At 54.0% G+C, this 23852-nt stretch overlaps 1 protein-coding gene across 1 annotated transcript in view; it reads left to right on the forward strand.

Annotated features, from left to right (window-relative positions):
- Positions 1-16535, forward strand: part of MAPK4 (mitogen-activated protein kinase 4) — a 26664-nt gene extending 10129 nt beyond the window's left edge. The window contains exons 2-5 of the mRNA XM_066339666.1: positions 6756-6900; positions 11925-12086; positions 13872-14073; positions 15836-16535. Of these exons, the coding sequence (XP_066195763.1) occupies positions 6756-6900; positions 11925-12086; positions 13872-14073; positions 15836-16523 (1197 nt within the window). The 3' untranslated portion in view covers positions 16524-16535. The remainder of the gene's footprint in view (positions 1-6755; positions 6901-11924; positions 12087-13871; positions 14074-15835) is intronic.
- The last annotated feature ends 7317 nt before the right edge of the window (positions 16536-23852 follow it).

The raw sequence follows: 23852 nt of genomic DNA on the forward strand, positions 1-23852 counted from the left end.
CCTCCTGGAGCTGCCCGACCCGCATTTTAAAAAACAAGGTTAAAAACCCTGCTGTGAAGAGGCAGGAGCTTGCTGCTGCTCCAGGATTATTCCAAAAGCTTGTGCTTGTTTCTATTTTGAGGCCCCATCTGCACCAGGAGCTGATCCGGCTCCCGCGGGAGCACCAGCAGAAATCCCCACCGTGGCTGTGGATGGAGGCACGGATACACAGGCTGTGCTTGGATCCTGATGGATTTCCAGTTTGCCAGCACCTGGTCTGCACCTGGGCGGCTTTTTGGCTGCGGGAAGGTGGATCCCGGTGTGAAGCACACCTGGGCTGTGCTGTGGGGGCTGCCTGGGTTTGCAGGAGGTGGGATCTGAATTCCTGTGGCCCCTGGATCACTCCGGATCCAAGGAGCAGCCCCGGGGTGGGTGGTGCTGGTGGTTCTGGAGCCACCACCGTGGTGTGTTGTCACCACGGCAGTACCAGGAGGCAGCAGCACCTGCCCTCAGTTGTTTCTCCTTCTGGTGCTACAAGCGAAAAAAAGATGTTTTGTAAAGATTTGAAAAACCATCCGTTTTTCTTTGCCTTCCAGTTCCCTCGCTGTGCTGTCTGACAGGATTTGATGCTTATCCTACCTGTAGTGAACTCATCATCTTTACAGATTTCCTGAGCTGTTTCCACACACACAGGAGGACAAGAAGAAAAACAGGAAAATTATACTTGAAAATTGCCAGGGAAAAAAAAAATACAGTGTGGAAAGGCTTAGACTTGAAACTACTTCTATTTTTCAATTAACCCCATTATGTTGTTTTTTAAAGTGATTTTAGTTGTCCTTCAGAGCAGAAAGGGCTGTGCTGAGTCCACAGAATATTGTCAGGAAGATGTACATTCCATCTTAATTAGAACTAATTAATGTGCTCCAGCTCTCAGTTTTCCTGTCTGGTTGAATCTACACAAATGGTGAAACTCTTGTGCTGGAGCCTTGCCTGGCTTAGGTGATGGCCAGAAATACCCCAAAAAGGTCGGGTATTTACACCTGGTCGGGTGCCCAGCCCAGGTGCGGGTGGGTTCTCATCCCATGGCAGTGACACCATGATCCTGGATCCCGTGGCTGTGGTGGCACTTCTCCCTGGAACCTGTTAATCCTGCACGGGGATGCAGCTACTTCTCTGGGTGGCAGGACAGGAATTCAGGGATTTTCTCAAAATAGGGATCTGGCCCGTGTTTTCAGCCAGGGAAGGTCTCCATCAGCTGCTCAGGACCCAGGTGCTGTGCTGCCCACAGGAGGACCTCGAGCTGGGTCGGAAAATTCTTGATTTCCAAACCTCCAGTAACTCCTTCCCTGTGTTCTCCTCCAGGAAAAGGGAGGGATAAGGCAGAGCCTGGTGCTGGAATGCCCTGGGAGGCAGCTCTGGGATGGGATGGGATGGAGAGTAGCTGCAGGCTCCCTCCTCACCATGGGTCCTTCCTGGGCGTGGTGGAGGGATCCAAGGTTTTCCAGCAGATAGAAAATCCAAGGTTTTTCCAGCAGATAGAAAATCCAAGGTTTTTCCAGCAGACAGAAAACCCAAGGTTTTTCCAGCAGACAGAAAACCCAAGGTTCTCCAGCAGACAGAATCAGGGATGGGCAGTGGGGAGCACGGTGAGAGTCAGTCACCACCAGGAGCCTCACATGGCAGCAGAAAGGCCGAAGGTGTGCCCATGGGGTGGGATTTTTGCAGGGAATTTTGTCCAGGGCGTGAGACACGCCTGGGGAGGAAAGCGTGCTGGCTTGTTGTGACTTTTCAGACGTTTGCAGTATATTGCTCATGCATCTTGCATGGTGCACACACCCCCGAGAGCTCAGATCCATCTTGCTGTCAGAGAGGAGAAACACGGGAACAGTGTTAAATCCGTAAGAAGGGAGGCACTCCTTCCCTGGGAGAGGGAAGAAGTGTCTCCAGCTGAGAGTTGCCCTGGATTACTGCCCTCAGAGTTTATTTTCGTGGGATTCTCCAATAAATACCGGCGTCTCCATTGTTGGGAATAATTGCAGTAGCTGAGAAGTGGTGGTTTGATCGGATAATGCCTGGGGGCTTTTGTGCTGGTTCTGATTGAGCAGCATTAGCAAAAATATAACAGCATTAAATTAAACTTCTGAGCTAATCAGTCTCCATTACAACTTATCATGAGGAGGCCAAAATTAAAATGTTCTTTTAAAAGCAAGCCCTTTATGATTAAAAGCTTGATGAGTTGTTTTGGCACACAGAGCTGCGCTGGGGGAAGAGGAGTGTGATCAGCCTCGTGGTGTTTGTGGTGGTGCACTGCTCTCGTGTTTAGATGGAGAGATGCAGCCTGCAGCACCCTAGGAAATGCTGTGCAGCAGAACTCCAGGTACAGCAGAGCTGGGAACAGTCTGTGGAACTAAATCTGTAGGGACAGAGTTTTTAACCACGCTTTTATGTGAACTGTGTTCATGCTGTCATTGCATTTTGACATTCTCCAAATGCCTCATGGCATTTAAATGCAATTCAGCTTTATAATTAATTTTATTTTGCTGCTCCTTCTGCATCTCAATCTAGTTCCTTCTGCTAATGTGTTATATTTAATATAGAAAAGACCGCTTATGAATATTCCAAAGTTATCCCAGTGCAATAACCATCCATGCCCTACCACTGCATGACATGATGAGGATGAGGAGCTGTCCTTCATCATCCTCACTGTGAGCAGGGTGGGATGAGGATGAGGAGCTGTCCTTCACCATCCTCACTGTGAGCAGGGTGGGATGAGGATGAGGAGCTGTCCTTCACCATCCTCACTGTGAGCAGGGTGGGATGAGGAGCTGTCCTTCACCATCCTCACTGTGAGCACGGTGGGATGAGGAGCTGTCCTTCACCATCCTCACTGTGAGCACGGTGGGATGAGGATGAGGAGCTGTCCTTCACCATCCTCACTGTGAGCACAGTGGGATGAGGATGAGGAGCTGTCCTTCACCATCCTCACTGTGAGCAGGGTGGGATGAGGATGAGGAGCTGTCCTTCACCATCCTCACGGTGAGCACGGTGGGATGAGGATGAGCTGTCCTTCACCATCCTCACTGTGAGCAGGGTGGGATGAGGAGCTGTCCTTCACCATCCTCACTGTGAGCACAGTGGGATGAGGATGAGGAGCTGTCCTTCACCATCCTCACTGTGAGCAGGGTGGGATGAGGATGAGGAGCTGTCCTTCACCATCCTCACTGTGAGCACAGTGGGATGAGGATGAGGAGCTGTCCTTCACCATCCTCACTGTGAGCAGGGTGGGATGAGGAGCTGTCCTTCACCATCCTCACTGTGAGCAGGGTGGGATGAGGATGAGGAGCTGTCCTTCACCATCCTCACTGTGAGCACAGTGGGATGAGGATGAGGAGCTGTCCTTCACCATCCTCACTGTGAGCACGGTGGGATGAGGAGCTGTCCTTCACCATCCTCACTGTGAGCACGGTGGGATGAGGATGAGGAGCTGTCCTTCATCATCCTCACTGTGAGCAGGGTGGGATGAGGATGAGGAGCTGTCCTTCACCATCCTCACTGTGAGCAGGGTGGGATGAGGAGCTGTCCTTCACCATCCTCACTGTGAGCACGGTGGGATGAGGATGAGGAGCTGTCCTTCACCATCCTCACTGTGAGCAGGGTGGGATGAGGAGCTGTCCTTCACCATCCTCACTGTGAGCACAGTGGGATGAGGATGAGGAGCTGTCCTTCACCATCCTCACTGTGAGCAGGGTGGGATGAGGATGAGGAGCTGTCCTTCACCATCCTCACTGTGAGCACAGTGGGATGAGGATGAGGAGCTGTCCTTCACCATCCTCACTGTGAGCACGGTGGGATGAGGATGAGGAGCTGTCCTTCACCATCCTCACTGTGCGCAGGGTGGGATGAGGAGCTGTCCTTCACCATCCTCACTGTGAGCACAGTGGGATGAGGATGAGGAGCTGCCCCTCACCATGCCAGAGCCCCAGCAGCCTGTGAGAAGTGAGGGAGGTGATTTTTTAGGCAAATCTCAGGCTCAGTGCAGGAAGAACAGGATTTCCCATCCCTGCATCCGCTAGGTATTCCCCAGAAGGGCTTTCCCACTTCTCCCATGGCATCTTGTTTCCAGGAGTCTTGGCTGAGAGCCCTTGGCAGCTCTGTTCCCCACGCAGACAGCTGATACAGGAGGCCTTCCTTCCACGCTGCGCTGGCCATCCTCCCCAGCCCCTTTTTTTGTCTCACATGACGGGGATTGGGATTTCTAGGATACATCCACATCCCCCAGAGGTGACCTGGAGTGACTCAGGCAGGTGTGACCCACAGATCTGTGCCACCAGAGCCATCTGTCCTTTGCAGGGGATGCTGCAGTACCAGGGTGACAAACAGTGGGTGCCTTGCCTGTTGGAGAACTGAGGTCCCTCTGTCCCCACTGGTGTCCACCTGCTCCCTGCTCCCTGCTCCCTGCAGGGAAGGCAGCCCCAGCCTGCCACAGGAGCAGCACAGGTGTGGGGACAGGATTTCTTGGTGTCTGACAGTGGGGTCACAGCGAGGAGTGACCAGGTATGGCTGGAGGAGCTCTCTGTGCTCTCCCATTCCCTGAGCCCTCTCAGGATGGAGGAGCTCTCTGTGCTCTCCCATTCCCTGAGCCCTCTCAGGATGGAGGAGCTCTCTGTGCTCTCCCATTCCCTGAGCCCTCTCAGGATGGAGGAGCTCTCTGTGCTCTCCCATTTCCTGAGCCCTCTCAGGATGGAGGAGCTCTCTGTGCTCTCCCATTTCCTGAGCCCTCTCAGGATGGAGGAGCTCTCTGTGCTCTCCCATTTCCTGAGCCCTCTCAGGATGGAGGAGCTCTCTGTGCTCTCCCATTCCCTGAGCCCTCTCAGGATGGAGGAATTCTCTGTGCTCTCCCATTCCCTGAGCCCTCTCAGGATGGAGGAATTCTCTGTGCTCTCCCATTCCCTGAGCCCTCTCAGGATGGAGGAGCTCTCTGTGCTCTCCCTTCCCTGAGCCCTCTCAGGATGGAGGAGCTCTCTGTGCTCTCCCATTCCCTGAGCCCTCTCAGGATGGAGGAGCTCTCTGTGCTCTCCCATTCCCTGAGCCCTCTCAGGATGGAGGAGCTCTCTGTGCTCTCTCATGTTCCTGAGCCCTCTCAGGATGGAGGAGCTCTCTGTGCTCTCCCATTCCCTGAGCCCTCTCAGGATGGAGGAGCTCTCTGTGCTCTCCCATTCCCTGAGCCCTCTCAGGATGGAGGAGCTCTCTGTGCTCTCCCATTCCCTGAGCCCTCTCAGGATGGAGGAATTCTCTGTGCTCTCCCATTCCCTGAGCCCTCTCAGGATGGAGGAGCTCTCTGTGCTCTCTCATGTTCCTGAGCCCTCTCAGGATGGAGGAGCTCTCTGTGCTCTCCCATTCCCTGAGCCCTCTCAGGATGGAGGAATTCTCTGTGCTCTCCCATTCCCTGAGCCCTCTCAGGATGGAGGAGCTCTCTGTGCTCTCTCCTGTTCCGGAGCCCTCTCAGGATGGAGGAGCTCTCTGTGCTCTTCCTTAACTCATCCCTCTCAGGATGGAGGAGCTCTCTGTGCTCTCCCATTCCCTGAGCCCTCTCAGGATGGAGGAGCTCTCTGTGCTCTCCCATTCCCTGAGCCCTCTCAGGATGGAGGAGCTCTCTGTGCTCTCCCATTCCCTGAGCCCTCTCAGGATGGAGGAGCTCTCTGTGCTCTCCCATTCCCTGAGCCCTCTCAGGATGGAGGAGCTCTCTGTGCTCTCTCCTGTTCCTGAGCCCTCTCAGGATGGAGGAATTCTCTGTGCTCTCCCATTCCCTGAGCCCTCTCAGGATGGAGGAATTCTCTGTGCTCTCCCTTCCCTGAGCCCTCTCAGGATGGAGGAATTCTCTGTGCTCTCCCATTCCCTGAGCCCTCTCAGGATGGAGGAATTCTCTGTGCTCTCCCTTCCCTGAGCCCTCTCAGGATGGAGGAGCTCTCTGTGCTCTCCCATTCCCTGAGCCCTCTCAGGATGGAGGAATTCTCTGTGCTCTCCCATTCACTGAGCGCTGTCAGGATGGAGGAATTCTCTGTGCTCTCCCATTCCCTGAGCCCTCTCAGGATGGAGGAATTCTCTGTGCTCTCCCATTCACTGAGCGCTGTCAGGATGGAGGAATTCTCTGTGCTCTCCCATTCACTGAGCGCTGTCAGGATGGAGGAGCTCTCTGTGCTCTCCCATTCCCTGAGCCCTCTCAGGATGGAGGAATTCTCTGTGCTCTCCCTTCCCTGAGCCCTCTCAGGATGGAGGAGCTCTCTGTGCTCTCTCCCATCCCTGAGCCCTCTCAGGATGGAGGAGCTCTCTGTGCTCTCCCATTCCCTGAGCCCTCTCAGGATGGAGGAATTCTCTGTGCTCTCCCATTCCCTGAGCCCTCTCAGGATGGAGGAATTCTCTGTGCTCTCCCATTCCCTGAGCCCTCTCAGGATGGAGGAATTCTCTGTGCTCTCCCATTCCCTGAGCCCTCTCAGGATGGAGGAGCTCTCTGTGCTCTCCCATTCCCTGAGCCCTCTCAGGATGGAGGAGCTCTCTGTGCTCTCCCATTCCCTGAGCCCTCTCAGGATGGAGGAATTCTCTGTGCTCTCCCATTCCCTGAGCCCTCTCAGGATGGAGGAGCTCTCTGTGCTCTCCCATTCCCTGAGCCCTCTCAGGATGGAGGAGCTCTCTGTGCTCTCCCATTCCCTGAGCCCTCTCAGGATGGAGGAATTCTCTGTGCTCTCCCATTCCTGAGCCGTCTCTGCTCTCTCTTTCAGGGTTACCTCTCTGAAGGGCTGGTGACCAAGTGGTACCGCTCCCCCCGTCTCCTGCTGTCCCCCAACAACTACACCAAGGCCATCGACATGTGGGCAGCCGGCTGCATCCTGGCCGAGATGCTGACCGGGAGGATGCTCTTCGCTGGTAGGTTCCTGTCTCCTGCTCATTCCCTTTTTCCCTTCCTCTTTCCTTGCTACCCGATCCCCAGCCCGGCAGAGGGAATTCCCCTGTATAAGGTGATAATGGTTCCAGGAGGTTTGTTCCCCACGCCATGGATTTGGATTGTGATTGCTGTCCTCAAGCTCTTTCTTTCCTTTGAGGGAAGACGTTGGAATGCCGCCACCCATTTTTAGGATCTACCTGTAAGCACGAATCGCAGCTCTAAGGGTGAAGTGCAAGAAAAGACGACCACAAAAGCACAGCGAGGAGTAATCAGTGCAGCATTTGGAGCTCAGCTCTGGTGTCCTTGAGGAAAAAAAAAAACTAAAAACATGTGTTTACTAGAGTCCCAAAAATGCTGTGCAGGGAGCAAAGCTGTGCTTCCCGAGCTGGGACACGGAGCCATCCACTGAGGGATGGAGCAGCTGCCCTCTGCCTGTTGCAGAGGAGCGCAGCAGAGCTCCTCCCAGGCTGTCAGCGCTCTGAGTGACGGGGTTCAACACCTCTTGTCAGCAGCTGTTTGCAGAGTTGTGTAAATAAATAATCAGGCCCGTTAATAATGGAGGAGGACGTTTCCTTCACAGATATCTCAGCGCACCACAGAGCTCCTCGGACTTGGTTGCAGCTGCTCTGCTGCTCCCTCCCCACCCCTGCTTGCAGCTTCCATATTTCCTTTGTGAAAGCTTAAAAATGAGCAGTCAGTACCATTACGAAGTTAAAATTGCCTCCCTTTCCTTCCTTCTTTTTGTCCTCAATCCCGCCAAAAGGGGATTTTCAGCTCCGAAAATCGTGCATTTAACCTGTCTGCTCCTGATATTTCCTTGGGACATCTCCAGTCCCTGCACGTGCAGGGCGTTGCTGGGAGATGTTGCAGTCTCTCTTGCCCTGTAGTCATTCCTCACACATCAAACAGCAAAAAAAGACTTTCTTGTCGAGGTCCTCCTGTCGGGGTCCTCCCCTGGCCATTGCAGCACAGCACCCAAGCATTCAAACTTTTCAAACTGTGCTTGACCCCTCTCTCAGCCACAGCTTGGGGGAATTTTTTTGCTCTTTGTGGATCCCACAATGTAAATGATGTTGGCACCACGGAGGTGTCCAAGGTGGTGCTTTGAAGCTCATTGTGTGGCAAGGCAGAGGCAGAAGCAGCCCCAGGGTGGGATTCATCCGTGCTCTGCCTGGGTGAGAGCTCCAGAGCAGCCACACAGGAACCTCCCCAGGCTGGTTCCTGAGAGCCCACAGCAGGTGGAGATCAGAGCTGGGATCTGGCACACACCGGGCTGGGCTCTGCCAGGCACATGCTGCGAGCATCCCTTCTCTTCTTCCTTCTTAAATCACTTAATGACTCCCCAGGTGCTTGGCTAACGGGTGGGGATCAAAACCAGACTCAAAATATCAGCTCCTTTTGGGTGGCTTTGAAAAGATATCATGGTCATGGGGAGGCTCTGGCCCCCTGCCCCTTTTTTCCTGGCCTCCTCCTGTGCCACCACGTAGAGCCTGGCAGCAGGCAGGGTGCCCGTGGTGTCCAGAGAGGAGGAGAATAAAGCCCAGCCCCTCAGAGCAGCTAAAACTCACAGACACCTGCACAGCAAAATAGATTTGCCTTTGCTGGTGCTCTTCTCTTTGCTTGGGAGGAGGAGCTGACCCCCAGCCAGCTGTCAGGTCAGGCTGACCTGAAACACAGACTGGACAGAGCTGGGGAATAAAGCAGGTATTTATTGAAAGGCCTCCAGGATCTACTTTGGGCAGGACAGGGCCTGAGCAAGGCTACACCCAAACTGGGGCCAAAATGGTCACAAAATGGACAAACGGTCACATTTTTATAAGTTTTGGTCCATTTGCATGTTGGGGTTTAATTGTCCAACCACAGATCCAGGTTGTGAGGTCCCATCCTTCTTTTCTCCCTCCAGTCCACCCCTGTTTGTGCTTTGGGGCTGAAAGTTGTCCTTGGTGTGCAGCAGGAGAAGGATTTGTTTTGTCTAGAGCTGAGTGACACTGACTGTGAGCTCAGAGCTGCACCCCTGGGCACCACAGAACCTGGAATTCATGGGAGATAAAACTGAAGGCATCAGCTGCAGCCTCCCTCCCTGCAGGACGGGAGTTTCACAGAGCCCGGGGTCAGCAGCCAGCGCCCCGTGGGAAATAGCAGCAGTGTGTTCAGCCCAGAGGAAGCTGCAAACCTGCAGCAAGCGCCTTGCCCTGGATAAAAGGGCTCTTGAGTGTGCGTCAGCGGGCGCAGTTTAAATTGAGTGCTTAGCATAAATCAATATAATTAACTCGGGAGTCTATCTGGGGTGCTTAAGCGAGGCAGGTAAATTAAGGTGAATGGTTGTTAGGAGGAGATGTCGCTGGCTGCTTCCATTCTCCCACAGGAATTATTGGGCGTGCAGCAGGAGTGGAGCCCAGCCCCTGCCAAAGGCCCTTCCCTGGGAGCAGCTGCAGCAAACCTGGCTGTCCCAAAGCTCTCGGGAGGGCAGAACATCTGGAATCTGGCTTGCAGACCTCTGGAGAGCTCCCCAGCAGCAGCAGCAGCAGCACAGAAAACACAGGGAAGAGTGTCCGTAGATGAGCAGCTACAGCTCCCTCCAGTGTCTTTCCCACCGAAAGCAGCATCAGTGGAGCCAGGAGTGGAGGGGGGGAAAGGAGTAAAAAGGAGAAAAGATCGATCTGTCCTTGCAGATCTCCATGGGGTTCACCAGTGGGGTGACCAAGAGCTAGGAGATGGCACAGGGGCTTTTCCCATGGGATCAGAGCTTGGATGCTTCCCTGGGACCAGGCTGCAAGCCTGGAGAAGGTTCCCTTTTCCAAGACATGGTGCAGAGCTCCTCGTTCTCTCCCTGGGTAACAACAGCACGCTGCGTTTATTCTGCCTGTGCTTCATGTTTTCCTTTTCAGGAGCTAATACCTTCAGAAAAAGGTCCCTGGGAGTTCCATAAATAGAGGATAATGGAAGAGAATGGGGTTTCTTGAGAGCCATAATTCAAGGCTTCCAGCATTGCATTAGCAGCTTCTTTGTGTGACTAAACACGATGTCTTTTGGCTGCCAGGTATCTTCAGTGAGCAGCGGCTGCACCGAGAGAAAAGCCACAAAGCCTTTGTGACTTTTATCACCCTGTAATTTTGATCACAGCTTGGGAATTAGCCTGACTAACAAAGTGTTCATTTCCTGGTAGATATCTTCAGTTCCCTCTGGTGTCACGCTGTGAATCTCTGAGTGACCTAAAATTAGTTTTTCTGTAGGGAGGCGAATTGATTTGCCCAGGATTGATATGGGAAGGGCGTCCCTCCCTTTGTCCTCTTTGCTTTTCCTGTTGCTTTATCTTCTCCCGGGGCACTGATCTGAGTGGACACGTGTGGTGGTGGTGACCAGCTCGTGTCAGCAGTGCTTTGGGGCTGTGTCACTGAAAGTGTCTCTGGCCGAATGGAGCCTAACTTTGTAGGAATGGCCAGGCCAGGATGGGAGAAGACAGCTTCCCAGCATTGATGACTGTCCCCACCCTTGTCCAAGGGGGCTGTGTTGAGGGTCAGCTCCACGGGTGTGAGTCTGGAAAACTCCTTCCAACCACAAGGAGCTGGGGCTAGGAGCCCTGCCAGGGGAGCTCCACAGGAACAGGGTTTTCTCAGGGCAAGGAGTCTCCATCTCCTGTGAGGTGGCCTCCCCACCCTCCCTGCTGGCTGACCAGAGGTTTGACTTTTCTTGCCATGCATCAGACGGGTGGTGGTCACCACTGAAGCAGCCTGAAATCCATGACTGGGACAGCAGGGACTTGGTAGCTCAAGAATCCCCGTTGTTTTGGCTGCCCCAGGCTGCTCCCTGCCCCACTGGCTGGTGCTGCCTCTAAGAGCAGAGTGTTTCTAACCAGCCCTCCTGGCAGACAGAAAATCTATGGTGCAACTCCTCATCCTCTCTGCACATGCAGGAGGCTGGGAATCTACCACAGAGCTCTTGGTCACATCCAGGAGAGCACTGAAGAGTGGGAATAGCGCTCATTAACGAGTGCTGTGCTTGGCTCTCCTCTCACCGAGGGCAGCCAGCCCAGAGTGGGGCTTTGGGTTGTATGGATAAGTATGTCCTGAACAGGGAGGACTAAAAATGTGTGATGGCACAGAGCAGCAGTGGGGATTGTCACCATCAGAGCCGTGACTTGGTGCCCAGCAAAACACGTTTCCTCTTGGGGTGGGACTCCTGCATTCCTTTAAAGACGGAACCTGGGGACCCCTGGAGCTGACAGTTGTAGGGGAATCCACAGACAGCTGGGACAAGGAATTCTGCCTTGGAATTCTGTATATTCTAGAACACGTGGGTTTATTGCAGGGTCTGGGTAAAAGGGCCTTGCCTTCAGCCACCAGCCTGGGCTGGAGGGGAGTCCCAAAGAGAGAGGGAGAGAGAACAGCAGGGGGAGAGCTGAGAGAGAAGGGAGAGAGAGAGCAAAGGGCAGGGGAGAGAGCAGGAGAGAGCGAGAGCAGGGGGAAGAGGAAGGGTGAGAGTTAAGAGGAGAGGTAAGAGTAAGAGTTAAGAGGTAAGAGAGTTAAGAGAGCGAGGTCTTTGTTACAATCCATTATATCTCCTTTTGTGATGAATATTCTAATTTACAGTGACCAACCAACACAAGACACAAAATCCTATAGAATTTACATCCAGCCTATAAGAACTACTATATCACCATACTGTGTTATATTTTAAACTCTAAAAACTACTCTTTAAACTTCTGTTTTGCTACATTGACCTTTGGATCCCTGAGCCAGCAGAAAGGGATTGTTCAATCCAAAGGGATTCTCCTTCAGCTCTTTAGGCCATTGTTTTCAGGTTCTATAGCAACTAAGACTCAGTATCCTACAACTCAAAGTCAGCTTTCATTTCTATTTCCATTATAGGTTTCATATTTTCAGAATCTTTTTCTAAGCAATCGTGTTTATAAGGTTTCCCTGATTGATCTTCCCCAACAGACAGTACCCCACACCCACCCCAGTTCATCTTCCTTGTCTCACCTCACTGCCCCCTTCCCGTTCAGGGGGCCACGAGCTGGAGCAGATGCAGCTGATCCTGGAGACCATCCCTGTTATCCACCAGGAGGACAAGGAGGAGCTGCTGAAGGTGATGCCCATGTTCATCAACAGCACGTGGGAAGTGCGGAAGCCGCTGCGCAAGCTGCTGCCCGAGGTGGACAGTGAAGGTACCGTGGTGGTCTCGGGCCTGGTGGAGCTTCTCCTGGCTGCTGTGTCCTCAGGGCTCTTTCCTTGGAGTGCCACAGGAGTGTCCTGCAAGGCCAAGGACCGGGGAAGGGGATGCAGGTCCCTGGGGCTGTGCAGCAGGTGGATGTCCCCACTGCTGTCCCCTCACAGGTGGCCTGTCCCCGGCCCCTGCTGCAGGACAGCACTCGGGATGCTGTAGCTTGCTCAGAGATAGCTCCTAAGTGTGAAATTCCCTCTCAAAGCCCTTTTTAAGGTGTATCCCTGGTTTCCCATGTGTCACCCTGAGCTGTGAGCGAAGGTTCAGCCCAGAGGTTCTTTTCCAAGCCCGGTTTGTTCACTTGCTGTGCTTCTGGCGTGAACACAGCTGTGCAGTGCAGCAAGGCACAGGCTTTTCCTTCACAAACATCCCAGCTCCATGAGACAGGAACATTTCAGGTTGTTACAGACAGCAACACTGGCCAGGTGCTCCCCTGAGCTCCCCCTGAGGGTTAAACTGCTCCTGGCCACCTGCTTTTTGGGAAGGTGTCAAGACCAGGCTCAGGTTATGTTTCCTGGCGTGAGTCTTCATTGTCAGGCACCCTGTGCCTGGTCTTGGCAGCACGAAATCCATCAGCTCGGGGTACCCAGGGGCCGTGTCAGCCTCCAGCAAGCAGGAGCAGATTTATTCCCTGCCGTGGCTGCGGGAAGAAAGGTCATCCGCGCCCCTGACATAACTCATTGTCATTTTCCTGCCTCTGTGACCCGAGGTACATGACAACGTATAACCTGTAATGCAGTCAGTGACCTTACGGAGCTGTTGATTCCGCCCTGCTTAATCAGCCCGGGCGATGAGGTAATCTCACGGGAGACAGTCGGAAATTGGTTAATGTTTAAGCGCCAGGGCAGCACGTGTGGCTGTGCTTTCTGCTGAGGGGTTTGCCCTCACAGAAACTGCCCCGTTCGCACAATTACACCTTTAATGGGGATGTTTCTGAAGGTTTCAATAACAAAGCCGTGTCTGAAGAAAGGCATTATTCCTGTTTTTATCGCCTGAACTCGGAGGGACTTTCCCACAAAAGGATCAGCTGGATAAGCAACAACTTCAGTGACAAGATTTTACCTTTACACATAACCTCAGTAAAAGGAAATCATCAAAGCAATCACAGCAAACCCTCTACGTTCAGGGTTTAATTGCACTTAAATTTCCTGTCATCACAGAAAGAATTCACGCACCTCAGTCCTTCTAAAATTATTTCAGCCACTCAGAATTCTTCAAATATTAATGGGTAGAATAATCTCACGGCATTGGTCACGCCAAAGGCTTTTAAAAATCGCAGTAAACCTAATCCACTTCAGCCGCCCGTAAGAGGTGAAATGGGTTGTCTGAGAGGCAGCGAGCTTGTCGGATGGATCTGAGAGCGTGGAGTCAAACCCCAGCACCATCCAAAGGTTGTTGTGGGGTGGGATCTCAGCGCTGTGCCGGGGGGCTGTGGCACTGCGGGGTTGTGACACTCAGGTCACACCGTGGGGACGCTCTCGCAGGTGTTTCCCCGTGCTGGAGGAGGTGACACCTGAGGCTGCCACGCTGCTCCCCACCAGCTCACAGCTCCTGTGAGGGGCAGCGGGGTGCAGCAAGGACAGAAGGGCCTGGCTGAGGTCCAGATGGAGTGTGGCCTTTAACTCACCCCTTCCTTCAGGGGGATTTGTTGTGAGGGCTCTGCGAGGCTCGTCGTGCCCAGGAAGCTGACACTGCTTTTGAGGAATCAGTGAGCTTGTTTGTCTCGCAGCTATTGATTTCCTGGAGAAAATACTGACATTTAACCCAATGGATCGATTAACGGCCGAGATGGGCCTGCAGCACCCCTACATGAGCCCCTACTCCTGCCCCGAGGACGAGCCGGTGTCTCAGCACCCGTTCCGCATCGAGGACGAGATCGATGACATCCTGCTGATGGAAGCCAACCAGAGCCAGATGTCCAACTGGGACAGGTACAGGGCCAGGGCTGGGCTGGGGAGCACGTTCTGCCTCGGATGCTTTAGGCAGAACTGGGCTGGTAAGTCTCTGACCTGCTCTTGGCTGGATTCCACCGCACGTGTTCCAGACCTGTGAAAGATGCCTGCTTTTCCTTCTTTATGCCATATTGTAATTCCAGCCCAAGCTGGCGCCTCGCTGAAGCCACCCAGAGGCTCATCATGGATTTCCCAGGGACCAGAAGCTGAGCCTGGACATCCCAGTTGCTGAGTACCTTTCTGCTCTCGGTTTTATTCACAGCCTAGGTTGTCTTCATTTGGGTTAAAGCGGCTTTGCAGCCCTTCCCTCTGCCCTCTGTCCCTGTAACACAGGTTACAAAACAATGTAATTCCTGTGCCTGATTTGGACTGCTATATTCATCACTTTTCAAGTGATGCATAAGCCCCAGAGGCCACAGATCCGGGGGCCTTGTAAAAAAATGCTGAATTGTGTTGACGTGTAAGTGGTTTGTTGAAAGCCGTGCTGGAAGTTGAGAACAGCTCAAAGCCCTGAGATGAGGTCTCTCACATTCCAGGTGATCACCCCTGTCACTGGGCCAGTCCCAGCACTGGAGCAGGCAGGACAAAATCAGCAGCTGAGAATTAAGGGGGTTCATTTTTCTGTGGAGCTCCTTCCAACTGTGGGGGATGAACTGGCTGAGGGTGTCTGCAGCATTGTTCCTCTCTGCATAGCAATTAAATCTCTCCTTCCTGATCCATAGCAATTAAATCTCGCCTTCCTGATCCACTGGATTTCACCAGCATTGAAAAGATTACCTAAAGAAACCCCTTGCCTTCGCTGTCATTATTCTCTTTGCCTGAGTGAACAAGCATCAGGGAGGAGGCTTTGGGGGCTCAGCCAGGAAGGGAGGAAGGCTGGAAGCAGGATACCTGCCTTCAGTGTACCCCCACATTTCATGCATCCCTGCCAGTTACAGCCCCCAAAAGCACCAACTCAGTTGCTGGAGGTCACCTTGTCACCTTTTCCTCAGCTGGCCTTCTCGGTGTGACACAAGAGGCTGAGGGTGAGGCTGTGCTGCCACCCAGCTGGGGACATCAGACACAAGGCTGTAGAATCTGCAGCACAAGCCAGGTGTTTTGGGGACAAAGACGATTTTGGCTGTGTGCTGTGGGACACCTGAAGAGCAGTTTGTTGCTGTGACAGAGCCCCAACACCTGGGATAACGTGTTTTAAAGGCAGCTCAGTTAGGAAGCCGTAAATCAGGTGTCGCTGGGAAAACCGTGGCTGGGAACAGGTATTGCCAGGTAATTGCAAGGAAGGGATTCAGCTGGCTTGAGAAGGAAAGGTGACCCTTCAGGAGAGCTCTTGGTCCCTGACATCAGAATGAGCTGGTGATGCCCAGTGGGGCTTTAAGTTCATTGTTCTGTCACCAAGCAGGACGGCCTCACGCCGTGGTACCAGTCTGTGGGCTGAGGGGCAGGATGGTTATCAGTGGTGTTAATCCTGTTTCAGCCCCAAGTGGAGGGGAGGTGATGGACAACTAAAGGAAGGGCCCCCTGGTTTGGTTGTTGGGCTTTTACTCCTGCACCTCAGGCTCTTGGTAAATTATTCACCCCCTGACATTTTAACACACACGAAGACAGACAGACAGACGCGAGCTGTCAGTCAGACAATAAATATCAAGCGAGAGGCAAAGCGAGCAGCAGTGCACGAGGTGGTTTGGGCACTGCTGCTCCCAGCAAAGCCGTGGTGGTGCCTGAGAGCAGCGTGTCTTTGCAGGTACCACATCAGCCTCTCCTCCGACCTGGACTGGAGGCACGACAAGCACCACGACATGGACGAGGTGCAGCGGGACCCCCGCGCCGGCTCCGAGTCCACCGCCGAGGAGGCGCAGGTTGACCCACGGAAATACTCCCAGAGCAGCTCGGAGAGGTTCCTGGAGCTGTCCCACTCATCCATGGACCGAGTCTTCGACGCCGACTGCGGGAAATCGTGCGATTACAAAGTGGGGTCGCCCTCCTACCTGGACAAACTGCTGTGGAGGGACAGCAAGCCACACCACTACTCAGAGCCCAAGCTAATCTTGGATTTGTCCCACTGGAAAAGGGCAACCATAGCACCCGCAGCTGAGCTGTCGCTGGAAGAGGAGCCGTCCAACCTCTTTCTGGAGATTGCCCAGTGGGTGAAGAGCACGCAGGTGGGGCTGGAGTGCCCCAGCTCTCTCCCGGAGATGCAGGAGAGGAGCCTGCCCTCCTCCCCTCACCGCCTCCACAAGGAGCCCGCCGAGGTGAACAGCGAGGCCGACCCCGAGTTCAACCTGGACGTCTTCATCTCCAGGGCGCTGAAACTTTGCACAAAACCCGAGGATCTTCCGGACAACAAGCTCAACGAGATCAACGGGGCCTGCATCTCGGAGCACCCCGGGGACATGGTGCAGGCAGAGGTGTACCAGAAGGAGAGGTGGTGAGGGCCCCGCGGAGCCCCGCTGCACCTCGCCGCTCCGCCGGGATGGTGTGGCCTCACTGAGCATCCCTCCCTCACACCGTACCAAATGCCTTTCTGGGGAAAGGCCAGCACAAACCACACGCCCCTAATGATGCCTTAGAAGTGCTTCTAAGGGGGATCGAGAGGTGCGAACGAAACACTGAGCTTCTTACACTGCCTTAACAATCTTGCCTTGTGATCTCTGGGACCTGTTTGAAACTTAAATGTACGAGGGGGGAAAAAAACGACAGTACATGCTAGGTTTGCAAACAGTAGTCAAAGCAACTTCCTTTCTTTTTCTATAGCAACTTGAATGGACAAAATTAACATTTTCAGTATGGTCAGTTACCCTCCTGGTTGGACAGGTTCCCAAAACGCTGAACTTTGAACCCCTCTGAGGCACCTGTGTGAGTACAGGTATGGAATAAAGCGATGCCAGCCATCAGTCGGCAGAGAATGGAACTATAGGTAGAGTTTGGCCATCAGACAACAACAAAAAAAACCCAACCCAACTCTCTGAGAATGTTAATGGGGAAGAAATTTGACCTACAAAGTATGGGCCGTTGGGGATTTATTTTCTCTGAGGAGAAGACGAAATTTTTGCTAAGTGCATTTTGCTGGTTTGTGGCTTCTCACACCAAAACCTTCCCTTCCATTGCACAGGGTGCAGCTGGGGATGCACGGGGATCTGAGCTTTCCAAGCACTTAGGAGGGCCCATGTGATGCATTTCAGTGTGACAACCTGGTGCTGTGAGTCCTTCTTGGGACAGCTGCCCATTAGACCAGCAAATTCCAGAGGTGAGGGCTGGACAGGAGCTGAGAGCTGGGAACAGAGTGTCCCACGGCATGATGCTGCCTGTCACCACCAGCCACATGGACTCAGCAAGGGCACCCACCCCACCTCTGCTACTGAAAAAGGAGTTAAAATACTACTGGTTTTCCTTCTGGCAAAGATCTCGTGAAGAAAACAACAGTTCCTGTGGCATCAGGCTCGTAACTGGCCGCTTTGCTCCCAGCTTCTGTGGAAGATGCTGGTGTCAGCAGGCAACTGTGTGTAAATAGATGAAGACACAACTGATCTACTGTAACTTCTGTTTTCATCCACACTTCTGAGCACCTTAATAATTAATCCGCTAACAAGAGTTTGTATATGGAAGAAACCTTCTATACTTATATTTAATCCAACTCGGCAGCTTTTTAAACGGGAGGTCTGTAAATAGTAGTGCCATACAAGACAGTCTCTGCTTCCCTCGCCATCCTGCTGTCCGGCACAGCTTGTAAAAGACAAACTGCTGTATTTAGCACTGCAAGGCCCGTGTTTAACTACTCCTTACATGAGTTGTTTCTACCCTTTTAACAAGCAATCTGCTCTGAGACGTGAAGAAAACCTCGGATAACTAACAGCGGTGTTTGTTGTGTGGGCCCTGGTCTCTGCTCTCGCTGAGGCCAGGCGCAGGTTTAGCTGCAGTAGGCCTCGGCAAACGCAAAAAATTGTGTTCTTACTGTGAAGATCTCACACCGGGATGATGGAAATGCCATGGCGGGAAGGCTGTGCGGGTGGGAATTCCAGGTGCAGGGTGGGGAAGGTGTTTGGAAGGCGAAGCTGACAGAGAATGCCTCAGAAAAGCAAAGCCTTTTATCTGCGGCCTTTGCTCCGGGCCTTTGGCGAGCGGTTTAGAAAGGGGGAAACGAGACAGGAGCAGAGATTTGGTTTCTGGCGTGTTGCAGGTGATTGATATACCTCAGTTAAAGCTCAGCACTTTTACGGCTGGCGGGGAACATTCCAGCTCCGGGGAGCAGCCGGAGAGACGACACAACCAGCCCCGGGGCCCCGCCGGGCACACAGCGGCCCGCCGGGCTGGAAATGGGGCTGCTGAGGGGGGAAAAGGCAGACAGAGCCCCGGCCGTGTCCCCACAGGGCACACACAGCCCCGGCCGTGTCCCTCAGGGTGTCCCCAGGGCACACACAGCCCCGGCCGTGTCCCCACAGGGCACACACAGCCCCGGCCGTGTCCCTCAGGGTGTCCCCAGGGCACACACAGCCCCGGCCGTGTCCCTCAGGGCACACACAGCCCCGGCCGTGTCCCTCAGGGTGTCCCCACAGGGCACACACAGCCCCGGCCGTGTCCCCACAGGGCACACACAGCCCCGGCCGTGTCCCTCAGGGCACACACAGCCCCGGCCGTGTCCCTCAGGGTGTCCCCACAGGGCACACACAGCCCCGGCCGTGTCCCCACAGGGCACACACAGCCCCGGCCGTGTCCCTCAGGGCACACACAGCCCCGGCCGTGTCCCCACAGGGCACACACAGCCCGGCCGTGTCCCCACAGGGCACACACAGCCCCGGCCGTGTCCCTCAGGGTGTCCCCTCAGGGCACACACAGCCCCGGCCGTGTCCCTCAGGGTGTCCCCACAGGGCACACACAGCCCCGGCCGTGTCCCCTCAGGGCACACACAGCCCGGCCGTGTCCCTCAGGGTGTCCCCACAGGGCACACACAGCCCCGGCCGTGTCCCTCAGGGTACACACAGCCCCGGCCGTGTCCCCACAGGGTAACACAGCCCCGGCCGTGTCCCCACAGGGCACACACAGCCCCGGCCGTGTCCCCACAGGGCACACACAGCCCCGGCAGTGTCCCTCACGGTGTCCCTCAGGGCACACACAGCCCCGGCCGTGTCCCTCAGGGCACACACAGCCCCGGCCGTGTCCCTCAGGGTGTCCCCAGGGCACACACGGCCCCGGCCGTGTCCCCACAGGGCACACACAGCCCCGGCCGTGTCCCCACAGGGCACACACAGCCCCGGCCGTGTCCCTCAGGGTGTCCCCTCAGGGCACACACAGCCCCGGCCGTGTCCCACAGGGCACACACAGCCCCGGCCGTGTCCCTCAGGGCACACACAGCCCCGGCCGTGTCCCCACAGGGCACACACAGCCCCGGCCGTGTCCCCTCAGGGCACACACAGCCCCGGCCGTGTCCCTCAGGGTGTCCCCACAGGGCACACCACAGCCCCGGCTGTGTCCCCTCAGGGCACACACAGCCCCGGCCGTGTCCCTCAGGGTGTCCCCACAGGGCACACACAGCCCCGGCCGTGTCCCTCAGGGTGTCCCCACAGGGCACACACAGCCCCGGCCGTGTCCCCTCAGGGTGTCCCCTCAGGGCACACACAGCCCCGGCCGTGTCCCCACAGGGCACACACAGCCCCGGCCGTGTCCCTCAGGGTGTCCCCAGGGCACACACAGCCCCGGCTGTGTCCCTCAGGGCACACACAGCCCCGGCCGTGTCCCCACAGGGCACACACAGCCCCGGCCGTGTCCCTCAGGGTGTCCCCACAGGGCACACACAGCCCCGGCTGTGTCCCCACAGGGCACACACAGCCCCGGCCGTGTCCCCACAGGGCACACACAGCCCCGGCCGTGTCCCTCAGGGTGTCCCTCAGGGCACACACAGCCCCGGCCGTGTCCCCACAGGGCACACACAGCCCCGGACAGACAGACTGAGAGAGACAGACAGACAGACAGACAGACAGACAGACAGAATCCCTCTGCTGCCCTGGGGCTGGACGCAGAGCTCAGAGCCACAAGGTGAGGGAGAGCGGGCTCCGGGAGCTCTGACAGACTGACAGACTGACAGACAGGCTGACTGACTGACAGACTGACAGACTGACAGACTGACAGACTGACTGACAGACAGACTGACAGACAGACAGACAGATAGACAGGCAGACAGACACACAGAACCCCTCTGCTGCCCTGGGGCTGGACACCGGAACACAGACCTGCAGGGCGTGTGAGAGAAGGCTCTGGGAACTCTGACAGACAGACAGACAGACAGACAGACAGACTGACAGACTGACTAGACAGACAGACAGACAGACAGACAGACAGACACACAGACAGACAGACAGGCTGATAGACAGAACCCCTCTGCTGCCCTGGAGTGAGATAACAGAGCTCAGAGCGCAGGGTGAGGGAGAGCGGGCTCCGGGAGCTCTGACAGACAGACAGACTGACTGACTGACAGACAGACTGACAGAACCCCTCTGCTGCCCTGGGGTGGGACACAGAGCTCAGAGCCACAAGGTGAGAGCAGCTCCATGAGATCTGACTCTGGAAACTCTCCTGACAGATAGAACTCCTCTGCTTCCCCGGGGCTGGACACCAGAACAGAGACCTGTAGGGTGAGTGAGAGCGGGCTCTGGGAACTCTGACTGACAGACAGACAGATAGACAGACAGACAGACAGACTGACAGAAGGACAGAACCCCTCTGCTGCCCTGGGGCTGGACACCGGAACACAGACCTGCAGGGCGTGTGAGAGAAGGCTCTGGGAACTCTGACAGACAGACAGACAGACAGACAGACAGACTGACAGACAGACTGACTGACAGACAGACAGACTGACTGACAGACAGACAGACAGACTGACTGACACACAGACTGACAGACAGACTGACAGACAGACAGACAGACAGAACCGCTCTGCTTCCCCGGGGCTGGACACCAGAACTCAGCCCGGTCTGACCACGCCAACACGCTCCTTGCCAGGCATCCGTGGCCACATCCCCTAAAACCAGAAGCCATTTCCTGTGGGCTGCTGCTCCTTCTCCAGAGGCCTCCAGGACTATTTATTATGGCCATGAAAGAAACAGTTTTGCTTCTGAGTGCTGTCTCACGGCCCGAGATTAAAGTGTAAAATTGACTCTGTAGCAAACGGAGCGTGTTGCCGCCACTCCGGATTTTCCATGTCGCTTTGTGAGCTCTTATTTAATGTTGTTCTAAAACCTCAGCTTCACACGCTGGGAAAAGGGGATAAGAGGGATGGCTTTAATTTGTTACCTGAGTGTGCTTAGCTGATCACAAGCCAGATTTGTCTCTCATTTATTTACAGGAATAAAACGTAAGGCCTGAGCCTTCCTTGCGTGGCAGTGTGTAATTATTTTATAAATTATTGTTGTTTTTATTGTGAAGTGTTTACTCCAGCACTGGCATCCAGGTTTCTTCTGCAAATCACAGAACTCATTTATTTAAAGGAATAAGGAAAGGAAAAGACCTTTAAGAGTGGACATATATAAAGGAAAAGACCTTTGAGAGCGGGCACCAAGACCTGCATCACATGAATATTTGCCTGGTGGGGTTACTTGGTGTTGGGCTGCTCTCCACCCAGCTCTGCTTTGGCAGGTTCAGGCTGTCTGAGCACTCAGGGTGGCAGGGAGAGAATTTAGGGTTTGTCACCATTTCGTGCAGTTTGGAGAGTCATTCCAGTGCAGAATCACCCACCAGGTGTTTCAGTAACTTTGCAGAAGGCATTAGGGGAAAGAGACACAGGGGCACTGCTGTGTGTGGGATGGGTGCACACCCTGGACTCAGAGATGGGGGCCCCAGCTGTGCTGGGTTTTATTTAAAGAACAACAGAGGGAGCAGAAAAACCCTGAAACTGCAGGAGCTTTCCTAGGATCTGCCATTCCACTGTGGCCAGCCACGGGTGGGGGCCTGGGAATCCATCAGGAGGATGATTTTAAAACCCCTTCAAATGTCAAAAAGATGCCTCCAACGGGTCTGTTGCTGCCCCGGTGATTGTTGTTCCTCAGTCACAAATACGTGACTATTTTTACTGCAGTTTATTTTTAATCGTGCTGGGACTCAGCAGCTGTTACACCATCGCAGGGCTGCACTAACCAGACCTTCAGAGCTTTAACAAAAGTACTGGCTTCAGCTGCCCTTTAAAAGGGGCTTTGGGGACATCCTGGGAAGTTTTTCCTGGGCAAATCCCACCCAGAGTGAAGCCACAACACAGTGTCAGTGAATTTTACAAGTGGGCTTTCTGGAGACTGGACTGCAAATGATCAATTTTCTCTCCCTTTGAGCGATTTCATTCCACCATCTACAGTTTTTGGGAGCTTGCAGAGAGAACACTGTATAGTGTGGCATGCAGACATTTCAGCCCTGAAATGTTCTTTCTTTTTTAGCAGGTTCTAAGAGGAATTGAAGAGAACAAACACACCATATGGTGTTTGCTTGCAGATTGTTGCCTTTGACATTTTGAAAGGCAGAGTTTGGTTTTGAAGCAGCGCGGTGTTCGGGTGAATGGAGTCCTCTCAAAGTGCATCTTCACTTTCTGAAGCTGTGCTCACCCTGGTATTTTAAACTGCCATCTGGGGAAGCTGGTTCAGAACAATCACATTGCTAAATGCAGAGCAGGTTTTTATTTATTAAAATAAAAAGGTTCTGTCTTAGAAAGCACAACATTTTCACACAGGGTCCTACTCTGCCTGGTCTTGGGCTGTGGTGGAGTAAAGTGTAACAAAAGGATCTCCGGATGGTTGCTTTCATTAATATTGCAGTGAAAATCAGGTGTTTTAGGACGTTTGTATGAATTTAAAAGATTTAAAAGACCTTTGTTCAAAACCATTTCCCAGAAACTGAGCCGTTATCCCAGCGGGTCCTCACATGAGGATCCATGAGAGGTGACACTTCCCTGGTGAGCAGTGACGTGCAGGAAGGGAAGGAAATGCTTCCAGCCCAAAGCATCCTTCCCGTATTCCGCAAATCCCTGTGCCCACGAGCAGCTGGACACTGGGAAGCCAGCAGTCATGCAGGTAAGTCCTTCCCTAAAACACCCCATGGCTGAGGAGGGGGAAAGGGAAAGGCTTGCTGTGTGCATGGAGTCAGCCAGGCACTGCAGAACTCACCTCCATGTGTGTGCACATAAACACACGTGTTTCATGTGCTGAACACCTGGACCAGGGCGCCAGGCTGGGAAAGGTTTGTGTCCAGCCTCGCAGTTCCAGCTTTCCTTCTTATTGTAGGCGAATCCGCGGATGGCTGGGACAAGGAATTCTGCCTTGGAATTCTGTATATCCTAGAACACGTGGGTTTATTGCAGGGTCTGGGTAAAAGGGCCTTGCCTTCAGCCACCAGCCTGGGCTGGAGGGGAGTCCCAAAGAGAGAGGGAGAGAGAACAGCAGGGGGAGAGCTGAGAGAGAAGGGAGAGAGAGCAAAGGGCAGGGGAGAGAGCAGGAGAGAGCGAGAGCAGGGGGAAGAGGAAGGGTGAGAGTTAAGAGCAGGGGTAAGAGTAAGAGTTAAGAGGTAAGAGTTAAGAGAGTTAAGAGAGTGAGGTCTTTGTCACAATCCATTATATCTCCTTTTGTGATGAATATTCTAATTTACAGTGACCAACCAACACAAGACACAAAATCCTATAGAATCTACATCCAGCCTATAAGAACTACTATATCACCATACTGTGTTATATTTTAAACTCTAAAAACTACTCTTTAGACTTCTGTTTTGCTGCATTGACCTTTGGATCCCTG

Source organism: Sylvia atricapilla, chromosome Z (genome assembly GCF_009819655.1).
Source record: "Sylvia atricapilla isolate bSylAtr1 chromosome Z, bSylAtr1.pri, whole genome shotgun sequence".
Taxonomy (NCBI): domain Eukaryota; kingdom Metazoa; phylum Chordata; class Aves; order Passeriformes; family Sylviidae; genus Sylvia; species Sylvia atricapilla.